We start from the raw sequence: 22,934 nt of genomic DNA, 5'->3' as shown, positions 1-22,934 counted from the left end.
GTATGGGGGTGCAGCACCTCCAGAACCCCTACTTCCAGCACCACAGCTCCAACATCAAATGATAAATGGGAAGCTACAGCTCAAGATGCCAAATGTCAACTACCTCCAGAATGTATGGGGGTGCAGCATCTCCAGAACCCCTACTTGCAGCACCATGGCTCCAACATGAATGACGAAAGGGAAGCCGCAGCCCAAGCTGCCAAATTCCAACTACCTCTAGAATGTATGGGGGTGCAGCACCTCCAGCACCCCTACTTTCAGCAAAACAGCTCCAACATCAAATGACAAAAGGGAAGCTGCAGCCCAAGCTGCCAAATGCCAACTACCTCTAGAATGTATGGGGGTGCTGCAGCACCTCCAGCACCCCTACTTCCAGTGCCACTGATTTGCATCAGTCTCCAGGTTGTGTGCAGGATAAGGCTGGAGCTGGCAGACGTTCTCCTAGCGGGTATTTTATAATGAAGGATGAAGCCGCCACAGAGCAGACCTCAGCCAGAGGTAAGTCCACAAGTGGCATCCTTCGCCATCTGCATAGGTTACAGGTAAGTAGACATCTTCACAGGTAACTTCCTTGGAAGTGGCCCACTGGCACATCGGACCTCAGGCAGCCCAACTCTCATCGTTCACTCCTGAAACATTCAGCCAGACACACATATCACCCGTCAATCATTCTGCAGCCCATGCATCACACCACAGCCTTCTCTCGCACAGCCACACACACATACCAGACACAGCACACTTTTCTATTCCATCTTCATGAAAAGCAAGACACATCACCAGACTTCTCTCACCTCACCCCAAGAAGAGAAGACACACAAGCACGCGCACTTATCCAGCGACCATTTGGCAACCACTTTCGATGCTTTCATCCACCCAAGTGGTCTGAACCACAATGAAAAGAACCACATTTGCTCCATTAACACTTTTGGCCTCAACAGCTGGTTGCAAGTGGTGGTAGGTGGTGTTAGACCCCATTAATTGGAGTCTATTGTCCTACATGGGGATTTCAGTGGAATTACTGCCAGTGGTAATTCTGCTGAATTTGCGATTTTGTTGGGAAAAAGGTGGCAGACTTACTCCTAGCTCTTAGGTGGAGGTGAATCCTCCACCTGTCCATCAAACTCATAGTAGGACGATGCAGTGATGCAGCACGAATGGCATCACTGCTGCATTACAGCCGATTTTTACTGCACCGCCCAACTTATAATCAGGCCGTTACTTTTCACATGCAGGCAAGGAAACCATGTATAATGAAGGCTCACATACACATCCCTGCTTCACCATTAAGTAAACTGCATGCACGTGTGTCAATGGCACAGCCCACTCACATGCATGTACATGCAGCACTGGCAGGCACAATGCAGGGTCTGACATGAGGATTTGATAAGCAGCAGTCAAATCTAGTTTGTGTGTGTCAGGCATCACAAAGTCAGACACAACTACCTCTAGGACACCAGGAGTGAGTACATAGCGAGCCACAACAGTAACTTGCAAATGAGATGTAAACTTTACATGTGTCCATTATGTCTGTTCAATTATGCTTTAAATCTCTTCTAAACTTGCCCTAATGTTTCTTTATACACATTCCCATACACACAAAGTCAGTGTGTCACTTAAGCATGTTTGTGTGCCCCCACTTGGCCTACAAAATCGCAAGTAGGTGTTGGCAGCTTTTCGTAACACGGTAAGCACCCCCCTCCCGCCCAGAGCCCCAGTGTAAACGTAGGAGACAAACTAAAGAGCCTCATCCCACCGCAGTTTCGACCCCTGCAATGCACTCACATACCTCACTAGTATGCAGCAACCCCCGCTTAACACGCCACCCATGCATCACATGATTACACAGTCATTCACCCGACAATTGGGTACATTACTGAGAACTCTTGTTTCCCCCTAAATAGTGAGAATGTGCCTTTAAACATGAACCCTTTTAAGTATTAGTTCCGCATAACCTACATCATTGCCTTACAATGTAGGCCCTGCAGCCGTCCTTGAGCCCTCTGACCCTGCAGAGGATGGGCTGCAATACCACCCCTGCTTCCCGCCTATCCTCACTGCACACCTTGGCACAGCTGGTGCATACTGGAGTGGGCACTGGCAAGCACTGGGGCACCCACCTCATTCCTTGCATACCTCTCCAGGGACAGCAGACACACACGGACGCAGCACCAGCCTGCACATGAAGAACTCCAATAGTGCAGCAGCTCCTAAGAGACCAGCGGCTTCCTCGATAACACACTGGCCTCCACACTCTGCACTCCACCGGGAGGCAGAGACTCCTGGCCTGGCAGCACTGCCCTGCCTTCCATCAAAGGACGCCATCCTCTACCTCCAGCAGAGTCAGACTGGGCCCTCCCCATAAAGAACCACCCAACCAGGGTCCTTCTCCGCCATCAGCCCTGCCACCAGAATGCAATCCATCTCACCAGATCCTCACACAGTAGCAGCCACTGTTTCATCCAGAGTAACCATATGAGAGCATTCTTCTGGCTGGCGACCACCCGAAGGTGAGGATGTCTTCCTCCGGGGGTAGTGGGCGACCCCCCGAAGGTGAGGATGTCTTCCTCTGGGGAAAGTGGGCGACCACCCGAAGGTGAGGATGTCTTCCTCCGGGGATAGTGGGCGACCCCCCGAAGGTGAGGATGTCTTCCTCTGGGGATAGTGGGCGACCCCCCGAAGGTGAGGATGTCTTCCTCTGGGGAAAGTGGGCGACCACCCGAAGGTGAGGATGTCTTCCTCTGGGGTTAGTGGGCGACCACCAGAAGGTGAGGATGTCTTCCTCCGGGGGTAGTGGGCGACCCCCCGAAGGTGAGGATGTCTTCCTCTGGGGAAAGTGGGCGACCACCCGAAGGTGAGGATGTCTTCCTCTGGGGATAGTGGGCAACCACCCGAAGGTGAGGATGTCTTCCTCTGGGGAAAGTGGGCGACCACCCGAAGGTGAGGATGTCTTCCTCCGGGGATAGTGGGCGACCCCCCGAAGGTGAGGATGTCTTCCTCTGGGGATAGTGGGCGACCCCCCGAAGGTGAGGATGTCTTCCTCTGGGGAAAGTGGGCGACCACCCGAAGGTGAGGATGTCTTCCTCCGGGGATAGTGGGCGACCCCCCGAAGGTGAGGATGTCTTCCTCTGGGGATAGTGGGCGACCCCCCGAAGGTGAGGATGTCTTCCTCTGGGGAAAGTGGGCGACCACCCGAAGGTGAGGATGTCTTCCTCTGGGGTTAGTGGGCGACCACCAGAAGGTGAGGATGTCTTCCTCCGGGGGTAGTGGGCGACCCCCCGAAGGTGAGGATGTCTTCCTCTGGGGAAAGTGGGCGACCACCCGAAGGTGAGGATGTCTTCCTCTGGGGATAGTGGGCAACCACCCGAAGGTGAGGATGTCTTCCTCTGGGGAAAGTGGGCGACCACCCGAAGGTGAGGATGTCTTCCTCCGGGGATAGTGGGCGACCCCCCGAAGGTGAGGATGTCTTCCTCTGGGGATAGTGGGCGACCCCCCGAAGGTGAGGATGTCTTCCTCTGGGGAAAGTGGGCGACCACCCGAAGGTGAGGATGTCTTCCTCCGGGGATAGTGGGCGACCCCCCGAAGGTGAGGATGTCTTCCTCTGGGGATAGTGGGCGACCCCCCGAAGGTGAGGATGTCTTCCTCTGGGGAAAGTGGGCGACCACCCGAAGGTGAGGATGTCTTCCTCTGGGGTTAGTGGGCGACCACCAGAAGGTGAGGATGTCTTCCTCCGGGGGTAGTGGGCGACCCCCCGAAGGTGAGGATGTCTTCCTCTGGGGAAAGTGGGCGACCACCCGAAGGTGAGGATGTCTTCCTCTGGGGATAGTGGGCAACCACCCGAAGGTGAGGATGTCTTCCTCTGGGGAAAGTGGGCGACCACCCGAAGGTGAGGATGTCTTCCTCCGGGGATAGTGGGCGACCCCCCGAAGGTGAGGATGTCTTCCTCTGGGGATAGTGGGCGACCCCCCGAAGGTGAGGATGTCTTCCTCCGGGGAAAGTGGGCGACCACCCGAAGGTGAGGATGTCTTCCTCTGGGGTTAGTGGGCGACCACCAGAAGGTGAGGATGTCTTCCTCCGGGGGTAGTGGGCGACCCCCCGAAGGTGAGGATGTCTTCCTCTGGGGAAAGTGGGCGACCACCCGAAGGTGAGGATGTCTTCCTCTGGGGATAGTGGGCAACCACCCGAAGGTGAGGATGTCTTCCTCTGGGGATAGTGGGCAACCACCCGAAGGTGAGGATGTCTTCCTCTGGGGATAGAGGATGTCTTCCTCTGGGGAAAGTGGGCGACCACCCGAAGGTGAGGATGTCTTCCTCTGGGGATAGTGGGCAACCACCCGAAGGTGAGGATGTCTTCCTCTGGGGATAGTGGGCGACCACCCGAAGACATCTCTTCCTCTGGGGATAGTGGGCATGGTCATCTCTTTCTCTTGCTTGACCCCCTCCACACCACCCGGTTCCTCAAACTCATCGCCAGTGTGATAAAGAAGGATGCTGGTCTCCATCACAGGTTAGTCCACAAGCTGTGTCTTTATTCATCTTTATAGGTTACAGGTAAGTCCTCAAGCAGTGTCTTTATTCATCTTTATAGGTTACAGGTGAATCCTCAAGCAGTGTCTTTATTCGTCTTTATAGGTAAGTCCTCAAGCAGTGTCTTTATTCATCTTTATAGGTAAGTCCTCAAGCAGTGTCTTTATTCATCTTTATAGGTTACAGGTAAGTCCTCAAGCAGTGTCTTTATTCATCTTTATAGGTAAGTCCTCAAGCAGTGTCTTTATTCATCTTCATAGGTTACAGGTAAATCCTCAGGCAGTCTCTTTATTCATCTTAATAGGTTACATGTAAGTCCTCAAGTAGAGTCTTTATTCATCATTATGGGTTACAGGTAAGTCCTTAGGCAGTGTCTTTATTCATCTTTATGGGTTACAGTTAAGTCCTCAAGCAGTGTCTTTATTCATCTTCATGGGATACAGGTAAGTCCTCAAGCAGTTTCTATATTCATCTTTATGTGTTACAGGCAAGTCCTCAGGCAGTGCCTTTATTCATCTTTATAGGTAAGTTCTCAAGCAGTGTCTTTATTCGTCTTCATAGGTTACAGGTAAATCCTCAGGCAGTCTCTTTATTCATCTTAATAGGTTACAGGTAAGTCCTCAAGTAGAGTCTTTATTCATCATTATGGGTTACAGGTAAGTCCTTAGGCACTGTCTTTATTCACTTTATGGGTTACAGTTAAGTCCTCAAGCAGTGTCTTTATTCATCTTCATGGGTTACAGGTAAGTCATCAAGCAGTTTCTATATTCATCTGTATGGGTTACAGGTAAGTCCCCAGGCAGTGTCTTCATTCATCTTTATGGGTTACAGGTAAGTCCTCAGGCAGTGCCTTTATTCATCTTCATAGGTTACAGATAAGTCCTCAAGTAGGGACTTTATTCATCGTTGTGGGTTACAGTTAAGTCCTCAAGCAGTGTCTTTATTCATCTTCATGGGTTACAGGTAAGTCCTCAAGCAGTTTCTATATTCATCTGTATGGGTTACAGGTAAGTCCTCAGGCAGTGTCTTCATTCATCTTTATGGGTTACAGGTACGTCCCCAGGCAGTGCCTGTATTAATCTTCATTGGTTACAGGTAAGTCCTCAAGTAGGGTCTTTATTCATCTTTGTAGGTAACAGGTAAGTCGTCAAGTAGGGTCTTTATTCATCGTTATGGGTTACAGGTAAGTCCACAGGCAGTGTCTTTATTCATCTTTATGGGTTACAGGTAAGTCCTCAGGCAGTGCCTTTATTCATCTTCATAGGTTACAGGTAAGTCCTCAAGTAGGGTCTTTATTCATCTTCATAGGTAACAGGTAAGTCCTCAAGTAGGGTCTTTATTCATCGTTATGGGTTACAGATAAGTCCACAGGCAGTGTCTTTGGCCATCTTTAAAGGTTACAGGTAAGTCCACAGGCAGTGTCTTTATTCATCTTTATGGGTTACAGGTAAGTCCTCAGGCAGTGCCTTTATTCATCTTCATAGGTTACAGGTAAGTCCTCAAGTAGGGTCTTTATTCATCTTCATAGGTAAAAGGTAAGTCCTCAAGCAGGGTCTTTATTCATCGTTATGGGTTACAGGTAAGTCCACAGGCAGTGTCTTTGGTCATCTTTAAAGGTTACAGGTAAATCCACAGGCAGTGTCTTTATTCATCTTTATGGGTTTCAGGTAAGTCCTCAGGCAGTGCATTTATTCATCTTCATAGGTTACAGGTAAGTCCTCAAGTAGGGTCTTTATTCATCTTCATAGGTAACAGGTAAGTCCTCAAGTAGGGTTTTTATTCATTGTTATGGGTTACAGGTAAGTCCACAGGCAGTGTCTTTGGTCATCTTTAAAGGTTACAGGTAAGTCCACAGGCAGTGTCTTTATTCATCTTTATGGGTTACAGGTAAGTCCTCAGGCAGTGCCTTTATTCATCTTCATAGGTTACAGGTAAGTCCTCGAGTAGGGTCTTTATTCATCTTCATAGGTAACAGGTAAGTCCTCAAGTAGGGTCTTTATTCATCGTTATGGGTTACAGGTAGGTCCACAGGCAGTGTCTTTATTCATCTTTATGGGTTACAGGTAAGTCCTCAGGCAGTGCCTTTATTCATCTTCATAGGTTACAGGTAAGTCCTCAAGTAGGGTCTTTATTCATCGTTATGGGTTACAGGTAAGTCCACAGGCAGTGTCTTTGGTCATCTTTAAAGGTTACAGGTAACTCCACAGGCAGTGTCTTTATTCATCTTTATGGGTTACAGGTAAGTCCTCAGGCAGTGCCTTTATTCATCTTCATAGGTTACAGGTAAGTCCTCAAGTAGGGTCTTTATTCATCTTCATAGGTAATAGGTAAGTCCTCAAGTGGGTCTAAAATCATCGTTATGGGTTACAGGTAAGTCCACAGGCAGTGTCTTTGGTCATCTTTAAAGGTTACAGGTAAGTCCACAGGCAGTGTCTTTATTCATCTTTATGGGTTACAGGTAAGTCCTCAGGCAGTGCTTTTATTCATCTTCATAGGTTACAGGTAAGTCCTCAAGTAGGGTCTTTATTCATCTTCATAGGTAACAGGTAAGTCCTCAAGTAGGGTCTTTATTCATTGTTATGGGTTACAGGTAGGTCCACAGGCAGTGTCTTTGGTCATATTTAAAGGTTACAGGTAAGTCCACAGGCAGTGTCTTTATTCATCTTCATAGGTTACAGGTAAGTCCTCAAGTAGGGTCTTTATTCATCTTCATAGGTAACAGGTAAGTCCTCAAGTAGGGCCTTTATTCATCGTTATGGGTTACAGGTAAGTCCACAGGCAGTGTCTTTGGTCATCTTTAAAGGTTACAGGTAAGTCCACAGGCAGTGCCTTTGGTCATCTTTAAAGGTTACAGGTAAGTCCACAGGCAGTGCCTTTATTCATCTTCATGGGTTACAGGTAAGTCCACAGGCAGTGTCTTTGGTCATCTTTAAAGGTTACATGTAAGTCCACAGGCAGTGTCTTTGGTCATCTTTAAAGGTTACATGTAAGAAGGTAACTTTAAAGGCAGGGACCCTCAGGCAGCCCAGCTCTCTACTCTCACTCATGAGGTATTCACTGAGGCACACTGACATCATCCGCGCAACATTCCGCAGCCCGTGCATGACGTCACAGCCTCCTCTGTCACAGGCCCACATACGCCCGATACACATCGCCACACTTCTCCCTCCTAAAGGACACAAGACACACTCCCAGGTACCAGGAGATGATGCTCTCTTTGTTCACGTTGCCTCCTTAATCATTCGAAGAGACTTAAGGGGGGTCATTGTCATTATTAATGTAGGTGTACAAGAGAGGCGTAATGGTTGTGTACCGCCATGTAAAGCTCTTCCCCATTTTCGGGATGTACCAAGGTGTAGAAGAGCAGTGAAGTGGAGTTTGCATCTCCGCTTTGCTCTCCTCCCCCGTCTAGGATGTGCAGCCAGTGTCATGCAGGGGTAAAACGAATGGATTCCAATTGAATACACATTACACATAAACCTGGTAAATATCGTGCACATTCCATTGGAATCCATAGCATAGTTTAAGATGTTGCCCCCAGTGAACCACACACAGTATGTTAAATATGTTTCTCAAACATTGCAGATTTAGCATTTTAATGCAGGAGTGTGAATTGTTGGCTCATACTGCTGAAACTATGAAAATCCGCCATATGTCTCAAAGGCCAGGGCTGCAGAATAAGCTGCACTAAACTGTAGTGGAGGCTGCCAGCCAACCTGTTCCAAAGATGCATGGACATCTGTGATGCAGGATGTGTGGGAGGCTGTCCCAAAGCTGCATGGACAGCTGTGATGCAGGATGTATGGGAGGCTGTCTCTAAGCTGTGGTAGAGGGTGTCAGTGGAGCTGTCCCAAAGCTGCATGGGCAGCTGTGATGCAGGATGTATGGGAGGCTGTCTCTAAGCTGTGGTAGAGGGTGTCAGTGGAGCTGTCCCAAAGCTGCATGGACAGCTGTGATGCAGGATTTATGGGAGGCTGTCACTAAGCTGCAGCAAAGGGTGTCAGTGGAGCTGTCCCAAAGCTGCATGGGCAGCTGTGATGCAGGATGTGTGGGAGGCTGTCACTAAGCTGCAGCAGAGGGTATCAGTGGAGCTGTCCCAAAGCTGCATGGGCAGCTGTGATGCAGGATGTGTGGGAGGCTGTCACTAAACTAGCTGTGGCAGAGGGTGTCAGTGAAACTGTCCCAAAGCTGCATGGGCAGGTGTGATGCGGGATGCGTGGGAGGCTGTCTCTAAGCTGCAGCAGAGGGTGTCAGTGGATCTGTCCCAAAGCTTCATGGAAAGCTGTGATGCAGGATGTGTGGGAGGCTGTCTCTAAGCTGCAGGGGCAGAGGGTGTCAGTGAAGCTGTCCCAAAGCTGCATGGGCAGGTGTGATGCGGGATGTGTGGGAGGCTGTCTCTAAGCTGCAGGGGCAGCTGTGATGCAGGATGTGTGGGAGGATGTCTCTAAGCTGCATGGGCAGGTGTGATGCGGGATGTGTGGGAGGCTGTCTCTAAGCTGCAGGGGCAGCTGTGATGCAGGATGTGTGGGAGGCTGTCTCTAAGCTGCAGGGGCAGCTGTGATGCAGGATGTGTGGGAGGCTGTCTCTAAGCTGCATGGGCAGCTGTGATGCAGGATGTGTGGGAGGCTGTCACTAAGCTAGCTGTGGCAGAGGGTGTCAGTGAAACTGTCCCAAAGCTGCATGGGCAGGTGTGATGCGGGATGTGTGGGAGGCTGTCTCTAAGCTGCAGCAGAGGGTGTCAATGGATCTGTCCCAAAGCTTCATGGAAAGCTGTGATGCAGGATGTGTGGGAGGCTGTCTCTAAGCTGCAGGGGCAGAGGGTGTCAGTGAAGCTGTCCCAAAGCTGCATGGGCAGGTGTGATGCGGGATGTGTGGGAGGCTGTCTCTAAGCTGCAGGGGCAGCTGTGATGCAGGATGTGTGGGAGGCTGTCTCTAAGCTGCATGGGCAGCTGTGATGCAGGACGTGTGGGAGGCTGTCTCTAAGCTGCAGCAGAGGTTGCAGCAGAGGGTGTCAGTGGATCTGTCCCAAAGCTGCATGGGCAGCTGTGATGCAGGATGTGTGGGAGGCTGTCTCTAAGCTGCAGCAGAGGGTGCAGCAGAGGGTGTCAGTGGATCTGTCCCAAAGCTGCATGGGCAGCTGTGATGCAGGATGTGTGGGAGGCTGTCTCTAAGCTGCAGGGGCAGAGGGTGTCAGTGAAGCTGTCCCAAAGCTGCATGGGCAGGTGTGATGCGGGATGTGTGGGAGGCTGTCTCTAAGCTGCAGGGGTAGCTGTGATGCAGGATGTGTGGGAGGATGTCTCTAAGCTGCAGCAGAGGTTGCAGCAGAGGGTGTCAGTGGATCTGTCCCAAAGCTGCATGGGCAGCTGTGATGCAGGACGTGTGGGAGGCTGTCTCTAAGCTGCAGCAGAGGTTGCAGCAGAGGGTGTCAGTGGATCTGTCCCAAAGCTGCATGGGCAGCTGTGATGCAGGATGTGTGGGAGGCTGTCTCTAAGCTGTGGTAGAGGGTGTCAGTGGATCTGTCCCAAAGCTGCATGGGCAGCTGTGATGCAGGATGTGTGGGAGGCTGTCTCTAAGCTGCAGGGGCAGCTGTGATGCAGGATGTGTGGGAGGATGTCTCTAAGCTGCGGCAGAGGGTGTCAGTGCAGTAGCTGAGGTTTTGGCTGCGTGAGAGGCTGTCACCAAGATATGGCTCCTCAGCATGTGATAGATGCGATTAGGATGTGAATCGCTGTCCTTTAGCTGTAATATAAGCTTCAAACGTACATTTTGTGTGTGTTTGACAGCCTCACTGCAGCTCATGCACAGCCCCTGCACAGCTATGCTACAACTATAGCACACAATTGAAAATAAAATGGCGGTACAGTTAAAACACAGCTAATATGCAGCTAAACTGAAGCCTTCAACATTTAGACATGGAGAAGAAGTTGTTGAAGAAGGCTCTGATTATTGGTAACATGTCCATATACTTGTCTGCAGCATCTTGTCCAGCGGTTTCATGATAGCGCTCAGTATTGCTAAACCAGGCTTCAAGTGTTCGGTTGTAAGATATGCAAACATCATTGGAGAATATCAGCAATGATTAAAAGCATAATTGTTCCTTTGATCAGAGATGAAGTCAGTAAATGCATGGGCCAGGCCTCTCCGTAGACTCTAGGCCGCGCCGCACTCCTTTCCATCATCCTCACACACTGTGCGCCAAGAGTCCCACTTTGCTCTCCAGTTCTGCAGTTGTCGGCTCTGCATATCTTGTGACGTTGAGGGGGGGCCAGTTGGGGTCCTTTGCCAGCAATCTTTGCGCTATCCTGTATTTACTTTTTGATTCGTATTTAAAACACCTCTGTAAGGACTTCCAGAATCTGCGGTTATCAACAATGTATTCCTAGAAAATAAAAAACAGTGTATTAGATTTACAAAAGGTGACATGTTTTCAAGACAACACAGATCTTTTTCGTGAATGCTTGTTCAAGGTGTTTTCTATGTCTTGATAGCGATAAACGATGTATAAGCACTGTTAATGCTGTCTGACACAATATACAGCCACGAGGCTTATTTTTCTGCATTTCCATATCATGCTCCTCCTTGTTTCCTACCCTTATCAACTTTATTTCAGTGTGCAGAACCATAAAAGCAGCATCGTACACAGAACATCCAAGTGCAAGTAAACACTTGATACAAGTAAGCAATAAACACATACATGATTACTACCTATTACATCAAATTTAAGACACTGACCATTCATAAAATCCACAGTAGCCTCATCAAAGTATTTTTAGTAACAGTTCACGCCAGGAGCTCTGAAAACACACACAGAGCTTCATTCTAACAACACTTGTTTCGGAACTAAAACCGCTTCATTAATAGGCCTCATTCTAAGTCTGGCGGTCCGGAACTAAGGGTGCGGATAGCAATGTACCAGCACGCATTCAGGACCACCAGACTACAACAATACCTGTAAGGGCCATTGCTCCTGGCAGATCAGACCTGCCGGGGGCACCGGCCCCTACAGGCATGGTTTTCACAGAATCGCTGCACAGTTAGCAAAGGTGCTCCCGTGTCCCCATTTCCGTGGACTCCAGTAGGGACTTACAGTTTCTGCCGCTTGATATCCCAGGCCGCCGGGATATCAGGCGGTGGTACAGAGTTACGAGTTCGGCAGCAACCCGCAGGTAGCACCAGCGAGTTACCACCGATCTCGTAATGAGGCCCATTAATATGCCAGCATTGGATGGTGAACCCTTCAAGTGCAACTGTTGGGGGATACATAAATTACCCGAGTTGATGTGACCCAGCTCAGTGAGTAAGGACAAACCAACTCAGGTTGGGATTCACAGGGGTTATCCTCAGAAAAAAGATTCAGAAAGATGTAATGCAGAGCATGATGCGTGCCAGTAATGCAGAGCAGGATGCATGCCAGTAATGCAGAGCAGGATGCGTGCCAGTAATGCTGAGCAGGATGCATGCCAGTAATGCAGAGCATGATGCGTGCCAGTAATGCAGAGCAGGATGCATGCCAGTAATGCAGAGCATGATGCATGCCAGTAATGCAGAGCAGGATGCTGATGCATGCCAGTAATGCAGAGCAGGATGCTTACTAGTAATGCCAAGCAGGATGCATACCAGTAATGCAGAGCAGGATGCATGCCAGTAATGCAGAGCATGATGTGTGCCAGTAATGCAGAGCATGATGTGTGCCCGTAATGCAGAGCATGATGCGTGCCAGTAATGCAGAGCAGGATGCATGCCAGTAATGCAGAGCAGGATGCTGATGCATGACAGTAATGCAGAGCAGGATGCATGCCAGTAATGCAGAGCATGATGTGTGCCAGTAATGCAGAGCAGGATGCATGTCAGTAATGCAGAGCATGATGCGTGCCAGTAATGCAGAGCAGGATGCATGCCAGTAATGCAGAGCATGATGCGTGCCAGTAATGCAGAGCAGGATGCATGCCAGCAATGCAGAGCATGATGCGTGCCAGTAATGCAGAGCAGGATGCATGCAAGTAATGCAGAGCATGATGTGTGCCAGTAATGCAGAGCCTGATGCATGCCAGTAATGCAGAGCAGGATGCTGATGCATGCCAGTAATGCAGAGCAGGATGCGTGCCAGTAATGCAGAGTAGGATGCATGCCAGTAATGCAGAGCAGGATGCGTGCCAGTAATGCTGAGCAGGATGCATGCCAGTAATGCAGAGCATGATGCAGGCCAGTAATGCAGAGCAGGATGCATGCCAGTAATGCAGAGCATGATGCATGCCAGTAATGCAGAGCAGGATGCTGATGCATGCCAGTAATGCAGAGCAGGATGCTTACCAGTAATGCCAAGCAGGATGCATACCAGTAATGCAGAGCAGGATGCATGCCAGTAATGCATAGCATGATGTGTGCCAGTAATGCAGAGCAGGATGCATGTCAGTAATGCAGAGCATGATGCGTGCCAGTAATGCAGAGCAGGATGCATGCCAGTAATGCAGAGCATGATGCGTGCCAGTAATGCAGAGCAGGATGCTGATGTATGCCAGTAATGCAGAGCAGGATGCATGCCAGTAATGCATAGCAGGATGCATGCCAGTAATGCAGAGCATGATGCGTGCCAGTAATGCAGAGCAGGATGCGTGCCAGTAATGAAGAGCATGATGCATGCCAGTAATGCAGAGCATGATGCGTGCCAGTAATGCAGAGCAGGATGCATGCCAGTAATGCAGAGCATGATGCGTGCCAGTAATGCAGAGCAGGATGCTGATGTATGCCAGTAATGCAGAGCAGGATGCATACCAGTAATGCAGAGCAGGATGCATGTCAGTAATGCAGAGCATGATGCGTGCCAGTAATGCAGAGCAGGATGCGTGCCAGTAATGCAGAGCATGATGCGTGCCAGTAATGCAGAGCAGGATGCTGATGTATGCCAGTAATGCAGAGCAGGATGCATGTCAGTAATGCATAGCAGGATGCATGCCAGTAATGCAGAGCATGATGCGTGCCAGTAATGCATAGCAGGATGCATGCCAGTAATGCAGAGCATGATGCGTGCCAGTAATGCAGAGCAGGATGCGTGCCAGTAATGCAGAGCATGATGCATGACAGTAATGCAGAGCAGGATGCATACCAGTAATGCAGAGCATGATGCGTGCCAGTAATGCATAGCAGGATGCATGTCAGTAATGCAGAGCATGATACGTGCCAGTAATGCAGAGCAGGATGCATGCAGTAATGCAGAGCATGATGCATGCCAGTAATGCAGAGCAGGATGCTGATGCATGCCAGTAATGCAGAGCAGGATGCTTACCAGTAATGCCAAGCAGGATGCATACCAGTAATGCAGAGCAGGATGTATGCCAGTAATGCAGAGCATGATGTGTGCCAGTAATGCAGAGCAGGATGCTGATGCATGACAGTAATGCAGAGCAGGATGCATGCCAGTAATGCAGAGCATGATGCGTGCCAGTAATGCAGAGCAGGATGCATGTCAGTAATGCATAGCAGGATGCATGCCAGTAATGCAGAGCATGATGCGTGCCAGTAATGCAGAGCAGGATGTGTGCCAGTAATGCAGAGCATGATGCATGCCAGTAATGCGGAGCAGGATGCATGTCAGTAATGCATAGCAGGATGCATGCCAGTAATGCAGAGCATGATGCGTGCCAGTAATGCATAGCAGGATGCATGCCAGTAATGCAGAGCATGATGCGTGCCAGTAATGCAGAGCAGGATGCGTGCCAGTAATGCAGAGCATGATGCATGACAGTAATGCAGAGCAGGATGCATACCAGTAATGCAGAGCATGATGCGTGCCAGTAATGCATAGCAGGATGCATGTCAGTAATGCAGAGCATGATACGTGCCAGTAATGCAGAGCAGGATGCATGCAGTAATGCAGAGCATGATGCATGCCAGTAATGCAGAGCAGGATGCTGATGCATGCCAGTAATGCAGAGCAGGATGCTTACCAGTAATGCCAAGCAGGATGCATACCAGTAATGCAGAGCAGGATGTATGCCAGTAATGCAGAGCATGATGTGTGCCAGTAATGCAGAGCAGGATGCTGATGCATGACAGTAATGCAGAGCAGGATGCATGTCAGTAATGCATAGCAGGATGCATGCCAGTAATGCAGAGCATGATGCGTGCCAGTAATGCAGAGCAGGATGTGTGCCAGTAATGCAGAGCATGATGCATGCCAGTAATGCAGAGCGTGATGCGTGCCAGTAATGCAGAGCAGGATGCATGCCAGTAATGCAGTGCATGATGCATGCCAGTAATGCGGAGCAGGATGCTGATGTATGCCAGTAATGCAGAGCAGGATGCATACCAGTAATGCAGAGCAGGATGCATGTCAGTAATGCAGAGCATGATGCGTGCCAGTAATGCAGAGCAGGATGCGTGCCAGTAATGCAGAGCATGATGCGTGCCAGTAATGCAGAGCAGGATGCTGATGTATGGCAGTAATGCAGAGCAGGATGCATGTCAGTAATGCATAGCAGGATGCATGCCAGTAATGCAGAGCATGATGCGTGCCAGTAATGCAGAGCAGGATGCATTCCAGTAATGCAGAGCATGATGCATGCCAGTAATGCAGAGCATTATGCATGCCAGTAATGCAGAGCATGATGCATGCCAGTAATGCAGAGCAGGATGCTGATGCATGACAGTAATGGAGAGCAGGATGCATACCAGTAATGCAGAGCATGATGCGTGCCAGGAATGCATAGCAGGACGCATGTCAGTAATGCAGAGCAGGATGCATGCCAGTAATGTAGAGCATGATGCGTGCCAGCAATGCAGAGCAGGATGCATGCCAGTAATGCAGAGCATGATGCATGCCAGTAATGCAGAGCAGGATGCATGCCAGTAATGCAGAGCATGATGTGTGCCAGTAATGCAGAGCATGATGTGTGCCCGTAATGCAGAGCAGTATGCATGCCAGTAATGCAGATCATGATGCATACCAGTAATGCAGAGCAGGATGCATGCCAGTAATGCAGAGCAGGATGCGTGCCAGTAATGCAGAGCAGGATGCATACCAGTAATGCAGAGCATGATGCATACCAGTAATGCAGAGCATGATGCGTGCCAGTAATGCAGAGCAGGATGCATGCCAGTAATACAGAGCATGATGCATGCCAGTAATGCAGAGCAGGATGCTGATGCATGCCAGTAATGCAGAACAGGATGCTTACCAGTAATGCCAAGCAGGATGCATACCAGTAATGCAGAGCAGGATGTATGCCAGTAATGCAGAGCATGATGTTTGCCAGTAATGCAGAGCAGGATGCATGTCAGTAATGCAGAGCATGATGTGTGCCAGTAATGCAGAGCAGGATGCATGCCAGTAATGCAGAGCATGATGCGTGCCAGTAATGCAGAACAGGATGCTGATGTATGCCAGTAATGCAGAGCAGGATGCATGTCAGTAATGCAGAGCAGGATGCGTGCCAGTAATGCAGAGCATGATGCATGCCAGTAATGCAGAGCATTATGCATGCCAGTAATGCAGAGCATGATGCATGCCAGTAATGCAGAGCAGGATGCTGATGCATGACAGTAATGCAGAGCAGGATGCATGCCAGTAATGCAGAGCATGATGCGTGCCAGTAATGCAGAGCAGGATGCGTGTCAGTAATGCAGATCATGATGCGTGCCAGTAATGCAGAGCATGATGCATGCCAGTAATGCAGAGCATTATGCATGCCAGTAATGCAGAGCATGATGCATGCCAGTAATGCAGAGCAGGATGCTGATGCATGACAGTAATGCAGAGCAGGATGCATGCCAGTAATGCAGAGCATGATGCGTGCCAGTAATGCAGAGCAGGATGCGTGTCAGTAATGCAGATCATGATGCGTGCCAGTAATGCAGAGCAGGATGCATGTCATTAATGCAGAGCATTATGCGTGCCAGTAAAGCAGAGCAGGATGCATGCCAGCAATGCAGAGCATGATGCGTGCCAGTAATGCAGAGCAGGATGCATGCCAGTAATGCAGAGCATGATGCGTGCCAGTAATGCAGAGCATGATGCATGCCAGTAATGCAGAGCATGATGCATACCAGTAATGCAGAGCATGATGCATGCCAGTAATGCAGAGCATGATGCATGCCAGTAATGCAGAGCAGGATGCGTGCCAGTAATGCAGAGCAGGATGCGTGCCAATAATGCAGAGCAGGATGCTGATGTATGCCAGTAATGCAGAGCAGGATGCATGCCAGTAATGCATAGCAGGATGCATGCCAGTAATGCAGAGCATGATGCGTGCCAGTAATGCAGAGCAGGATGCATGCCAGCAATGCAGAGCATGATGCGTGTCAGTAATGCAGAGCAGGATGCTGATGTATGCCAGTAATGCAGAGCAGGATGCATGCCAGTAATGCATAGCAGGATGCATGCCAGTAATGCAGAGCATGATGCGTGCCAGTAATGCAGAGCAGGATGCGTGCCAGTAATGCAGAGCATGATGCATGCCAGTAATGCAGAGCATGATGCGTGCCAGTAATGCAGAGCAGGATGCATGCCAGTAATGCAGAGCATGATGCGTGCCAGTAATGCAGAGCAGGATGCTGATGTATGCCAGTAATGCAGAGCAGGATGCATACCAGTAATGCAGAGCAGGATGCATGTCAGTAATGCAGAGCATGATGCGTGCCAGTAATGCAGAGCAGGATGCGTGCCAGTAATGCAGAGCATGATGCGTGCCAGTAATGCAGAGCAGGATGCTGATGTATACCAGTAATGCAGAGCAGGATGCATGTCAGTAATGCAGAGCAGGATGCATGCCAGTAATGCAGAGCATGATGCGTGCCAGTAATGCAGAGCATGATGCGTGCCAGTAATGCAGAGCAGGATGTGTGCCAGTAATGCAGAGCATTATGCATGCCAGTAATGCAGAGCATTATGCATGCCAGTAATGCAGAGCAGGATGCTGATGCATGACAGTAATGCAGAGCAGGATGCATGCCAGTAATGCAGAGCATGATGCGTGCCAGTAATGCAGAACAGGATGTGTGCCAGTAATGCAGAGCAGGATGCGTGCCAGTAATGCAGAGCAGGATGCATGCCAGTAATGTAGAGCATGATGCGTGCCAGCAATGCAGAGCAGGATGCATGCCAGTAATGCAGAGCATGATGCATGCCAGTAATGCAGAGCAGGATGCATGCCAGTAATGCAGAGCATGATGTGTGCCAGTAATGCAGAGCATGATGTGTGCCCGTAATGCAGAGCAGTATGCATGCCAGTAATGCAGATCATGATGCATACCAGTAATGCAGAGCAGGATGCATGCCAGTAATGCAGAGCATGATGCGTGCCAGTAATGCAGAGCAGGATGTATGCCAGTAATGCAGAGCAGGATGCATGCCAGTAATGCAGAGCATGATGCGTGCCAGTAATGCAGAGCATGATGCGTGCCAGTAATGCAGAGCATGATGTGTGCCAGTAATGCAGAGCATGATGTGTGCCCGTAATGCAGAGCAGTATGCATGCCAGTAATGCAGATCATGATGCATACCAGTAATGCAGAGCAGGATGCATGCCAGTAATGCAGAGCATGATGCGTGCCAGTAATGCAGAGCAGGATGCGTGCCAGTAATGCAGAGCAGGATGCATACCAGTAATGCAGAGCAGGATGCATACCAGTAATGCAGAGCATGATGCGTGCCAGTAATGCAGAGCAGGATGCATGCCAGTAATACAGAGCATGATGCATGCCAGTAATGCAGAGCAGGATGCTGATGCATGCCAGTAATGCAGAACAGGATGCTTACCAGTAATGCCAAGCAGGATGCATACCAGTAATGCAGAGCAGGATGCATGTCAGTAATGCAGAGCATGATGTGTGCCAGTAATGCAGAGCAGGATGCATGCCAGTAATGCAGAGCATGATGCGTGCCAGTAATGCAGAACAGGATGCTGATGTATGCCAGTAATGCAGAGCAGGATGCATGTCAGTAATGCATATCAGGATGCATGCCAGTAATGCAGAGCATGATGCGTGCCAGTAATGCAGAGCAGGATGCGTGCCAGTAATGCAGAGCATGATGCATGCCAGTAATGCAGAGCATTATGCATGCCAGTAATGCAGAGCATGATGCATGCCAGTAATGCAGAGCAGGATGCTGATGCATGACAGTAATGCAGAGCAGGATGCATGCCAGTAATGCAGAGCATGATTTGTGCCCGTAATGCAGAGCATTATGCATGCCAGTAATGCAGAGCATGATGCATACCAGTAATGCAGAGCAGGATGCATGCCAGTAATGCAGAGCATGATGCGTGCCAGTAATGCAGAGCAGGATGCGTGCCAGTAATGCAGAGCAGGATTCGTGCCAGTAATGCAGAGCAGGATGCTGATGTATGCCAGTAATGCAGAGCAGGATGCATGCCAGTAATGCAGAGCAGGATGCATGCCAGTAATGCAGAGCATGATGCGTGCCAGTAATGCAGAGCAGGATGCGTGCCAGTAATGCAGAGCATTATGCATGCCAGTAATGCAGAGCATGATGCATGCCAGTAATGCAGAGCAGGATGCATACCAGTAATGCAGAGCAGGATGCATACCAGTAATGCAGAGCAGGATGCATACCAGTAATGCAGAGCATGATACGTGCCAGTAATGCAGAGCAGGATGCATGCAGTAATGCAGAGCATGATGCATGCCAGTAATGCAGAGCAGGATGCTGATGCATGCCAGTAATGCAGAGCAGGATGCTTACCAGTAATGCCAAGCAGGATGCATACCAGTAATGCAGAGCAGGATGTATGCCAGTAATGCAGAGCATGATGTGTGCCAGTAATGCAGAGCAGGATGCATGTCAGTAATGCAGAGCATGATGTGTGCCAGTAATGCAGAGCAGGATGCATGCCAGTAATGCAGAGCATGATGCGTGCCAGTAATGCAGAGCAGGATGCTGATGTATGCCAGTAATGCAGAGCAGGATGCATGTCAGTAATGCATATCAGGATGCATGCCAGTAATGCAGAGCATGATGCATGCCAGTAATGCAGAGCATTATGCATGCCAGTAATGGAGAGCATAATGCATGCCAGTAATGCAGAGCAGGATGCTGATGCATGACAGTAATGCAGAGCAGGATGCATGCCAGTAATGCAGAGCATGATGCGTGCCAGTAATGCAGAGCAGGATGCATGTCAGTAATGCAGAGCATGATGCGTGCCAGTAATGCAGAGCAGGATGCGTGCCAGTAATGCAGAGCATGATGCGTGCCAGTAATGCAGAGCAGGATGCATGCCAGCAATGCAGAGCATGATGCGTGCCAGTAATGCAGAGCAGGATGCGTGCTAGTAATGCAGAGCATGATGTGTGCCAGTAATGCAGAGCATGATGCATGCCAGTAATGCAGAGCATGATGCATACGAGTAATGCAGAGCAGGATGCATGCCAGTAATGCAGAGCATGATGCGTGCCAGTAATGCAGAGCAGGATGCGTGCCAGCAATGCAGAGCATAATGCGTGCCAATAATGCAGAGCACGATGCTGATGTATGCCAGTAATGCAGAGCAGGATGCATGCCAGTAATGCATAGCAGGATGCATGCCAGTAATGTAGAGCATGATGCGTGCCAGTAATGCAGAGCATGATGCGTGCCAGTAATGCAGAGCAGGATGCATGCCAGTAATGCAGAGCATGATGCGTGCCAGTAATGCAGAGCAGGATGCTGATGTATGCCAGTAATGCAGAGCAGGATGCATGTCAGTAATGCATAGCAGGATGCATGCCAGTAATGCAGAGCATGATGCGTGCCAGTAATGCAGAGCAGGATGTGTGCCAGTAATGCAGAGCATGATGCATGCCAGTAATGCAGAGCGTGATGCGTGCCAGTAATGCAGAGCAGGATGCATGCCAGTAATGCAGTGCATGATGCATGCCAGTAATGCGGAGCAGGATGCTGATGTATGCCAGTAATGCAGAGCAGGATGCATACCAGTAATGCAGAGCAGGATGCATGTCAGTAATGCAGAGCATGATGCGTGCCAGTAATGCAGAGCAGGATGCGTGCCAGTAATGCAGAGCATGATGCGTGCCAGTAATGCAGAGCAGGATGCTGATGTATGCCAGTAATGCAGAGCAGGATGCATGTCAGTAATGCATAGCAGGATGCATGCCAGTAATGCAGAGCATGATGCGTGCCAGTAATGCAGAGCAGGATGCATTCCAGTAATGCAGAGCATGATGCATGCCAGTAATGCAGAGCATTATGCATGCCAGTAATGCAGAGCATGATGCATGCCAGTAATGCAGAGCAGGATGCTGATGCATGACAGTAATGGAGAGCAGGATGCATACCAGTAATGCAGAGCATGATGCGTGCCAGGAATGCATAGCAGGACGCATGTCAGTAATGCAGAGCAGGATGCGTGCCAGTAATGCAGAGCAGGATGCATGCCAGTAATGTAGAGCATGATGCGTGCCAGCAATGCAGAGCAGGATGCATGCCAGTAATGCAGAGCATGATGCATGCCAGTAATGCAGAGCAGGATGCATGCCAGTAATGCAGAGCATGATGTGTGCCAGTAATGCAGAGCATGATGTGTGCCCGTAATGCAGAGCAGTATGCATGCCAGTAATGCAGATCATGATGCATACCAGTAATGCAGAGCAGGATGCATGCCAGTAATGCAGAGCAGGATGCGTGCCAGTAATGCAGAGCAGGATGCATACCAGTAATGCAGAGCAGGATGCATACCAGTAATGCAGAGCATGATGCGTGCCAGTAATGCAGAGCAGGATGCATGCCAGTAATACAGAGCATGATGCATGCCAGTAATGCAGAGCAGGATGCTGATGCATGCCAGTAATGCAGAACAGGATGCTTACCAGTAATGCCAAGCAGGATGCATACCAGTAATGCAGAGCAGGATGTATGCCAGTAATGCAGAGCATGATGTTTGCCAGTAATGCAGAGCAGGATGCATGTCAGTAATGCAGAGCATGATGTGTGCCAGTAATGCAGAGCAGGATGCATGCCAGTAATGCAGAGCATGATGCGTGCCAGTAATGCAGAACAGGATGCTGATGTATGCCAGTAATGCAGAGCAGGATGCATGTCAGTAATGCATATCAGGATGCATGCCAGTAATGCAGAGCATGATGCGTGCCAGTAATGCAGAGCAGGATGCGTGCCAGTAATGCAGAGCATGATGCATGCCAGTAATGCAGAGCATTATGCATGCCAGTAATGCAGAGCATGATGCATGCCAGTAATGCAGAGCAGGATGCTGATGCATGACAGTAATGCAGAGCAGGATGCATGCCAGTAATGCAGAGCATGATGCGTGCCAGTAATGCAGAGCAGGATGCGTGTCAGTAATGCAGATCATGATGCGTGCCAGTAATGCAGAGCAGGATGCATGTCATTAATGCAGAGCATTATGCGTGCCAGTAAAGCAGAGCAGGATGCATGCCAGCAATGCAGAGCATGATGCGTGCCAGTAATGCAGAGCAGGATGCATGCCAGTAATGCAGAGCATGATGTGTGCCAGTAATGCAGAGCATGATGCATGCCAGTAATGCAGAGCATGATGCATACCAGTAATGCAGAGCATGATGCATGCCAGTAATGCAGAGCATGATGCATGCCAGTAATGCAGAGCAGGATGCATGCCAGTAATGCAGAGCAGGATGCGTGCCAATAATGCAGAGCAGGATGCTGATGTATGCCAGTAATGCAGAGCAGGATGCATGCCAGTAATGCATAGCAGGATGCATGCCAGTAATGCAGAGCATGATGCGTGCCAGTAATGCAGAGCAGGATGCAAACAATGCTGATGCATGACAGTAATGCAGAGCAGGATGCATACCAGTAATGCAGAGCATGATGCGCGCCAGTAATGCAGAGCAGGATGCGTGCCAGCAATGCAGAGCAGGATGCGTGCCAATAATGCAGAGCAGGATGCTGATGTATGCCAGTAATGCAGAGCAGGATGCATGCCAGTAATGCAGAGCATGATGCGTGCCAGTAATGCAGAGCAGGATGCATGCCAGCAATGCAGAGCATGATGCGTGTCAGTAATGCAGAGCAGGATGCTGATGTATGCCAGTAATGCAGAGCAGGATGCATGCCAGTAATGCATAGCAGGATGCATGCCAGTAATGCAGAGCATGATGCGTGCCAGTAATGCAGAGCAGGATGCGTGCCAGTAATGCAGAGCATGATGCATGCCAGTAATGCAGAGCATGATGCGTGCCAGTAATGCAGAGCAGGATGCATGCCAGTAATGCAGAGCATGATGCGTGCCAGTAATGCAGAGCAGGATGCTGATGTATGCCAGTAATGCAGAGCAGGATGCATACCAGTAATGCAGAGCAGGATGCATGTCAGTAATGCAGAGCATGATGCGTGCCAGTAATGCAGAGCAGGATGCGTGCCAGTAATGCAGAGCATGATGCGTGCCAGTAATGCAG

General features: G+C 49.8%; 1 protein-coding gene across 2 annotated transcripts in view; it reads right to left on the bottom strand.

Moving 5' to 3' along the window:
• Positions 1-4,504: 4,504 nt before the first annotated feature.
• LOC138491105 (probable cation-transporting ATPase 13A4) overlaps positions 4,505-22,934 on the bottom strand; it is an 891,483-nt gene continuing 873,053 nt past the window's right edge. For both annotated transcript variants that reach the window (XM_069617424.1, XM_069617425.1), the window contains one exon: positions 4,505-10,902. In XM_069617424.1, coding sequence (XP_069473525.1) covers positions 10,705-10,902 — 198 coding nt within the window. In that variant the 3' untranslated portion in view covers positions 4,505-10,704. The remainder of the gene's footprint in view (positions 10,903-22,934) is intronic.

This window comes from Ambystoma mexicanum, chromosome 10 (assembly GCF_040938575.1).
Source record: "Ambystoma mexicanum isolate Mex_15411 chromosome 10, UKY_AmexF1_1, whole genome shotgun sequence".
NCBI lineage: Eukaryota > Metazoa > Chordata > Amphibia > Caudata > Ambystomatidae > Ambystoma > Ambystoma mexicanum.
This window is presented reverse-complemented; position numbering and strand designations above follow the sequence as displayed.